We start from the raw sequence: 8,568 nt of genomic DNA, 5'->3' as shown, positions 1-8,568 counted from the left end.
CGTTATGAAACTTCTCTTCATACGTGCCGTTACAATACTTGTTTTTTCAGTATCAGAGGGTGTCAACTTGTTTTCATCTTGCCTCATTGCACAGCTTCTGTAGTGCCCGGCTCACTCTTGTTTGAACTCAGGGAAACGGGCGAGCTGTCAGTCATCTGCGATCCTACACATTCCTTATGTGCTCCTATATCATGCGAAGCGCTTGTGCTGTTCCTGAGGTTTTTAACTCACGGACATCTTTGTACTGGATGCTTTACGTTTATTCTCTTAAAGCACAATTTCAAGGAACCGCTGGGTTCTCTGCGCTGTGGTTTCCTTGAGCGCTGGGCACAGCGCGGTAACGCCACACCCACAGCCCGCGAGGACGCCTCTAAGCGCCTCGCCGCCGCCCGCGCTCCTCCCACAGAACGCCCGAACGAGCGCGGCTCCGAGGAGAACGCGGCAGCACTTCCGGTAACCCAGTACGGCCCGGAAGTCGGCGTGACGCAACGGAGGGCGGGGCCAACGCCGGAAGTTGCCCCCGAGAGACGCCAGGCGCGTGGCTGCGCGCGACGGGAGGCTGAGCGCGGAGGAAGTGTGGTCCCGCCGGCGCGCCGTCCTGCGAGCCGCCGCCATCTTGTGCGGAGGCGGAGGAGCGCTGTGCTGCGCTGCGCGGAGGAGCGGCGCCCCGCCCGCCGTGCTGCTACCGCGGCGCCATGTCTGCTGAGAGCCCCGAGCCCGCCTCGGCCGAGGAGCAGAAGGTGGGTGGCGGCGGCACTCTGGAGCGGAATGGGCCCACGCGGGGCGCTTCCCTGCCTCCGTCCGCGTCTTGCGAGGTGGAGCGGAGGCGCCGGGGAGCGGCTCAGAGGGCAGCGCTGGGAGCCCGGGGGGAGGGGGCCTGAGCCTGGGAGCGGATGAGCGGTCGGTCCCCGTTGCCCTCGCTCGGCGTCCGCGACTGAGCGGCACCGCCGCTCCGGGCCCCGCGCTGCGCTCCGGGCGGCACGCGGCGCTCCCGTCCGAGCCGGAGGGCCTGGCCCGCGGGAACCCCGGCGCCGTGCCGTCCCTCCATAACCCCGCGCTCGGCCCGGCCGTGCCCCCGGCGGTAGAGCTTCACAGACAATGGCCGCCCGCGGCTCGCGCTGCCGAAGGCTTGCAGAGAACGGCGGCCGCGCTGTCGGCGCTCGCGACCATAGATGCTCTCGGCCACGCTTCGCTCTCGCGGCGGCGGCTCCCGGAGCCGTCCGTGCCATGTGGGCACCGCTGATCGCCGGCTGCCGGCCCCACAGCCGCTGCCGGCGGAGAAGTTACGAAACACGGGTGCACCGCTGTGAGGGGCTCCGAAGGGAAAAGAGCCGTCCGTCCCGGCGGTCTGAAATTTTTGTTTGATAATTCACCGTCTCGATACACGCTAGTCACGCAGGGGGGGAAGGTTTGGGAGTTGGAATGGAGCGGGGCCCGGTTCCCTCAGCGCGGTGTTCTCCGCACTGGCGGGAGAAGCTCCGAGCGACGGCCGGGCTGCGCGGCGCCGCTGGATAGCGCTGTAACCGGAGCGCTCCGACGTGCGGCGGCGTTCGTTGTGCTGCTGCCTTCTAGCGTGTTCTGGGGATGTCAGCGGGCCGGCGCTGATGCCGACGAAGTTTGGGTCTGAAGTCCTGAAATGCGGTGCTGGTGTGCTGCTCTGAAACGCTGCTGTCTGCCGGACAGATAGGATCCCGTGCTGACCTGCTCGTTTAGTTGTAGTCAGGGCAGCCGCTCAACACAATTGAAAGTCAATAAAACTTCATTTTCTCTGAGTTCCTATCCTGTGATGTCGGAGCTACACATCGGTACTGTGGCCTTGCAGTGTTTGCCTTCAGCATTTGTCTGGGTAAGCAAAATGTCGGATTGGTGCATTTAATGCTCAGCTCCACAGTACTTGTCTGACCGACCCGTTCTGCAGTACCTATTAAAGATGAATCCCCAAAAGAACCTTGGGGCAGCAGGTTGAGACTTTCCTTTTGTTCTCGCCTGCTGCAGGAGGCTCACACATATGCTCAGTGAAGGGTGATGTCGACTGGAAACTTTCCGTAAGAGCAGTGCTTCCTGTTCTCTGTGTGAAAACTTGGGATAGTGGCAGGAGGAAGTTTGGCAACAAAGAAACCTTCAGATGGTGGTGAACACGTGCTTGTTAATTGATGCTGGTTTTGCCATACAAGTCCCTGTTTTTCAGGAAGGTGTTAGCTGTGGTACCTCTTGTTTCCAGACTGGCTTTTCCCATAACTGTACAGTTCACTGCTGTAATGTTTTTCTCATTTTCTACTTTATATTCTTATCTGATGTTGTTCACTAAAGAGGGTGAGCTTTATTCATAACGCTGATTGACAAGGCTTCTTAGTAGTGCAGTTCAGCTGTCCAGCAGAGAGAAAACCTCTTGTTTTTCGTAAAGATTAAAAGCAGAAGCCATCTTTAAATGTGTTAGATAACTACTGGCTGTGCTGGTAGCTCATTTTGATGAAGTGAGCAGACCTCATTAGCTGTGCAGAAATTCCTATAGAGAACTAAAATTACAATTTGTGTGGTTGTCACTAGGAAGAAGTGCGTGGTACATGTTGATTTTTCTCCATCAGTTGTCAGTCATTTGGTTGCTGCTTCTATAATAACTCAAGGGAAAACACTGCTAATGTACCATTGATCTTGTGGGTTTGGGTTAACGCCTTTCTGTAGCAATGATGCCTCTTCAAGAGAGCTCAATGCCACATAGTGCACAGAAGATAGAAGGTCAGGACAAGCAGGCAGTGATCTTCTGCTGAAAGCTACCCCAGGTCTCCTCAGTCAATGGTATAAAGGCCTTCTGAGCTGCAGCTGAACGCATCCAGCGCCTGTCTCAATTCATCTGCGTTCTTGGTGTCCCCTGCATCCACTGGTGAGGAGTTCTGGAGCTTGACTGCTGGTGGTTTGTAGAACTGTTTTAGGTAATTTTGGACCTGTTTTCAGCTGGTTGTGTCTTTGTATTGCCCTTTGTCGTGCTGTATAGTTTTAGGGGGTCTTAGCTGTTTCGGGTCATGAAGAGAAGTTGACTGCAGTCTATTTTTAGCTGTGTTGATACACAATGCAGTATTTGGTGTTTCGGTTGCCTGCTGTGTCATGATTTGTCAACCCTGCGAGTCTGCATAAATGCCTCCTTTGATGTGTGTGAACAAATATTTGTGTGAGCTCTTTATTGTTGACCCCGTTCTTAAAAATATCTCCTTTGGTTGGTATTGGCAAAACATGCCCCTTCAAATGCCATGTGTGTTGGCTCAACAGCAAGTACCCGGTGATTCAGCATCAGATGTTGGAGTGTTTAGCTGTAAGGAGCTGAACACTCTTTGAGAAGGTCCAGAGTCAGAGGTCAGGGTTGGCATGTTAGAAAAAAAACTGCCATGAACAACAACAGTGGGTGAAGAATGTTTGTCATACACACATGAAAAGTGTGCACTTCCTTAGTGTGATATGGTGCGGTGAGAGACAGTGCGTATAGCTCTGTGTTGTGTCAGGGAAGGTGCTTATTTGTTTATCTGCATCTTGCATTGTAGTGCCTGACTGTTTTTGTCCAACTAAAAAGCATCGGTTCCAGTCCTTGTGGAAGTTTCTCTCAAGCTGCTGTAAGGATTTCTGTCCTTCCCTGGTATTACTGTTAATTCAGATTCCCGCTGTGTTGTGAGCTGCTGTCTCTGAGAGGTTCTCGGAGTAATGGAGCAACCAGATAGACGTCATATTTTAAGTCTGTTGTAAACATTGCTTGCAAGGTTTCTTACGGGGGGATGCTGACTGTTAGAGAGCTGGGAGCTGTTGTTAGTCAGGGCAAGCTCATGGGTCGGCTCCCAGCTGCTCCCCTGTCCTTGTGCAGCTGCTTGGTGATCCTGAGGGGGACATTGACCCAAATACGAACAGACTGACAAGAAGGGAAAAGAATTGGTACGTGGTTTTTTTTCCCATGACTTTGTTCCTGTAACTCACATTGAATACGTGCAGTCATGCTGGTTGGTGCAATGCAGAGCACGCAAAGTGGATGGAAGGGGGTCTGAAGGGGCTGCCTGACAGCTCAAAGTGAAGCCTTGGTCACAGATGAACGTGAGGCCCTCCTGGTTTCAGCAGCAGTTCTTTCCTGACTAAAAGTCTTCCTGTGACTTCAGATGATAATTGCTGTTCAAGAAGTACAGCAGTCAGCACTGTCAATATACATTTTTCCTGAACTTGCCATGGTTTGCATGCAAAAAAATCTAATCGTGGCTGAATACTGGAAGGCAGTGTAACCATTATTTTGAATGGAAAATATTTTTGAAATGACAGAGTACAAAGAATTGTGCTTTCACATCCAATTACTGCATGAACCAGAGCGAAGGACTGTGAAGTAGAGGTCAGTGATGAAAGGCTGATGTACCAACTACAATTTTTCCACACGATTGTATTCACATCATCTCTTTGAACATCTGTATTTTACACTGTTCTCATAAATACGCGTATTCTTTGCAGAAATGTCTTCATTTAACTCTCTCTCTAATGACAGATAGTGTTGGCCTGCCATAGAAGGCCAGTGTGGAGAAAGACAGTAATGTTTATTATTAATATGGTAGCAGAAATGTTTTTGAGCTACTTTAATGCTATTTCACAATGGATATCAATGTCTTAAAGTTGCAGCAGAGTCATAAAAACTAGATTGTTATGAGAGTAATATGTTGAACCTCATGATGAGGCAGGTAATTGAGAACTCCCATGGTTCTTACCCATCTTTCACACTTGTTCCTGATAGAACCTTTGTTTTGTTCAAAACTGATAACAGTTTGCTTTTAGTAACAGCGAATTGTCTATGAAAGGGAGATGTGTTGAAGAGATTCCAATACATGTCCAGAAATCTGTGTGTTGGTAAATTACCTGCAGATGCATTCTACATAAATAATTCATCGTAATATTTCTTTAAAAGTCTTGCTAATTTTGTTTCAGGAAATGGAGGATAAGGTGATCAGCCCAGAAAAAGCTGAAGAAGCAAAATTGAAAGCAAGATACCCTCATCTGGGCCAGAAGCCAGGAGGCTCGGACTTCTTGAGGAAGAGGCTTCAAAAAGGAGTGAGTTCTTTGTTGTCCACAGGGTACAGATGAGAAATTCCAAAGTTATGTATGTGATTCTCTGTAATGTATGTGATTCTCTGCGTGAGTAGAAGCACTGTGAATTTATCTGTGAAAGCTCGAGGGAAGGCGTTCACAGAACAAATGCTGAACTGACAGGATAGTCGCATACAACACCAATGGCTCAGCTGCCATTTTAAGAAAGACTTAGCTTAGAAGCTGGCTCACTGTGGCAGTGCTGGGCTTCCACAAAGAAAATGCAGTAAACACTGTGAGACAGAATCTCATCCTGGTTTTGTGCTGACCTCGTGTTACCATTCCCGCGTTTTCAAGATGTATGGCCACTGTTAGTGTTCATGTTTTAGCATGTGACAGCTTGGAGTTCACAGCAACCAGCTGGCATCTGTGGCTGGAGAATGGCGGTGTAATTCTGAACATACACATAGGCAAAAAGTTAGAATGAAAGAAGGGAGAGTGAATTTGGGTTTCAGTTTTGCTCCACGTTTGACCAGTGTCTCTTATGTTCTTAGTTATTCAACTGTGTTTCTTTTCTCATTCAATTATTCATGAAGTGATGATGTAATCCTTTTCAGCCATGTTAAAATTCTGTTCTTAGAATAATCCTGGTCTGTCGTTATTTCTGAAGGTGCTTTCATTGCTGTTGTGCTGTTATTTACTCTCATCTAGGCCTTTGAGTGCACGCAATGATTCCAAGTCTAAATCCTTCACAGACCAGCTGTTGGAGTTCAGTGCTGATGTAATTCTGTGCTATCTGGTAACATCTCTGGGGAGTGGTTACTGTTGGCAGGTGTCTGGGATGAGCTTTCTCTCACAAAGTAGTGCATGTGCACTGTGGGTAATGGCTGCTGGGGTGGGCAGGTGGGAGATGTGATGATGACTTCTGTGGTCAAAGACAACCCAAACGAGGCGAGTGGGTTCAGTGTCTGTGTAGACACTCCAGAGGCAAGGTAAGTGTGTGCTGTACTGATTGTTCAGGGAGACAGACCAGCATCCAATCCAGAAGGATTGGGCACGAAGGAATTATGATGACTGCTGGCACTCAGTGCAAATGTGATTTAAAAAAAAAAAAAAAAAAAAAAAAAACAACAAACCAACAAGATAATCTACACAAGATCTTAATCTTGGCGTAGCTCTGCTTCATGCAAAGCTTGTTACAGGCTATAGTTTTAAATGGGAGTATTGGGAGGCCAGTGGGCGTTTTAATGGCCTTAGCATTTGGGATTCTGCTGGTATGATGAAAGATGGCATGGAGGTGTGGGTTCTGATTTTTAATCTGCCTTCTTCAGTTCTCCATTTGGGACGTGTAGTTAATGCCTTTCTTCTATGTTTTATTTTCTGTTATTTTTGCTTAGCATGCTCTGTGTCTTAAATGAGGAAACCTTTACTTGGTGTAAGACCCCTAGATAAACACTTCTGGATCACTGAAGTTCGGAGTAGAGTGACAGTAGTGAGCATGTTGTCAGATAGCTTTTGTGTCGTGAAGACACCTGGATATAAGTAGAATCAGTTTGAAAGGGAGGCCATAATACAGGCCACCCGTGAGAAGCCAGAGCAAATCAGAGGAGAACACAGGAGTACTACAAACAGAAATGGGCTGATATTTCTGAAAGATGGAAAGGTATCTTTTCCTGCAGATATTCTTCTCAATCTATGTAGTTAACTGTAGCCCAGATTTTTCTTTAATTTGGTGAGTGGGACATGCTGCCCATTGCTGCTTGCAGTCCAGAAATGTTCTACGTTGTGTGCATGTGCCATGATTAGCACACTTTTTCCAGAATAATACTAAGAATGGATGCTCCTGTAGAGGGATTCTGTTTGGAACTGTCTGCTATACAGACAGGGTGAACAGTTAACACATCTGAAGATTGAGGAACTCTGTTATTACCTAGATCCTGTTTAAAAGGTTTTTTGTTGGTTTCTTCAGTCTTGAAGAACAAAATATGAAAGCCTGTTTCCAAATCAGGTTACATTATAACTAAATCCTAGTCTGCAGATGTACCGAGGTGCTCTAGCACAGTAAAAACAAACAACAGCAAAATTGATTATTTTGTCAAAAGGGCTGAATTGTGGGAAGACAGGCTGGTAAAATATGGGGTTCAGGTGCACTGGTTGCATGGAAAAAAGGTTCAGTGACTTTGAGGTTCTAGCAGGCTCTAAAAGGGAACATTTAAAGCCACCTTCAGGGGGCCTTGCTTTGAAAACAAACCAACCCTGCCTCCTTATCTTTGGTAGAGGCTCTTCAAGTTGGGTGTTGAAATAATTTCCGTTCAGCAGCTGCTGCTGGACGTCTTGCAGCTGATGTGTGCTAATACAAAATGAAGAGTGTAGTTGCAGTGCTGCCTGGAAGTGCAGGTCGTCATGGCTTTTGTTCAGCTGACTTTGAGGAGTGAGTCTGTGTGAAGCTACATGGGGAGTGTTCTGTCTGAGGTGATTATCCATTGTAAGCAACAGTTGCTAGAGTAAATCTCTGTCCCAAATCTGGTTTTTGGCCTCAATTGACAATCTGTGCAAATCATGGTTATAAACACGTTAATAGGAGACCTCGTAGTAAGATGTAAACAAAATACAACCATTTCCCCAAACACTGAGCAGTTAAAGACTTGATGGGGGCTTTGGATGAAATTCCATGTCTCATCTTAGTGCAACGCTGCTAACAAAGAATATTAAAGATAATGCTATTAACTATTAGCCCAAGTACTGAGACGTGCTGTTTTACAAATTCAGACACTTCTGTTCTGAAGAAACCTGGAGCCTGGGATAAGAATTTCCTTCACACAATGCTTTGTAGCAGGATTGCATGGTAGATCTGGCTTAACTAAATAATTGGTTTGGGAATTTCAGGGATTATGGTTTCACTGTTTTAATGTATGCAGAAAAAAAGGTTTTCTTGTTAGCGTGCGGTTTCATGGTGCTTTGATCTTCTGGTATGATAAAGCAGAGACTGTTCTCCAGCTCTCCTTCAGATATTGTTTGGTTATTCTGTCTAGAAGAACTTGTGCACTGCAGCGTAATTTACAAACCCCCAGGTTTCATTTGCAGTAGAGCAAATCCCTCTGAGCAATAGGATTAGAATAATGTTCACATATGTGTATGGTCAGGGCCCTGCATATGTCACTAAACTTGCACCATAACTGATGTTTAGAGTTGTGTTCTTAAGCCTTGAATTTTTTTGAATTGATGTAGAGCCCTACCTTGCTAAATGAGATCATTTTTTAACTATTAAGTTTTAACGAATCTATAGAACCACAGAATTCAGTTTATATATCTGATAACATTTCAGGCTTTTAATCACGTGTGTATTTTGTCTTCTAGCAAAAGTACTTTGATTCTGGTGATTACAACATGGCTAAAGCAAAGATGAAGAATAAGCAACTGCCTACTGCAGCTCCTGACAAGACAGAAGTCACTGGTGACCATATTCCTACTCCACAGGATCTCCCACAGCGGAAACCATCTCTTGTTGCTAGCAAGCTGGCTGGCTGA

General features: G+C 47.0%; 1 protein-coding gene across 1 annotated transcript; it reads left to right on the top strand.

Moving 5' to 3' along the window:
* Positions 1–695: 695 nt before the first annotated feature.
* Positions 696–8,568, top strand: ARPP19 (cAMP regulated phosphoprotein 19; the record flags this gene model as incomplete). The annotated part of the gene is made up of 3 exons (XM_079540870.1): positions 696–740; positions 4,942–5,064; positions 8,398–8,568. 3 exons carry the CDS (start codon positions 696–698, stop codon positions 8,566–8,568), a joined length of 339 nt encoding a protein of 112 aa, XP_079396996.1.

Source organism: Tetrao urogallus, assembly GCF_951394365.1.
Source record: "Tetrao urogallus genome assembly, chromosome: 11".
Taxonomy (NCBI): domain Eukaryota; kingdom Metazoa; phylum Chordata; class Aves; order Galliformes; family Phasianidae; genus Tetrao; species Tetrao urogallus.
This window is presented reverse-complemented; position numbering and strand designations above follow the sequence as displayed.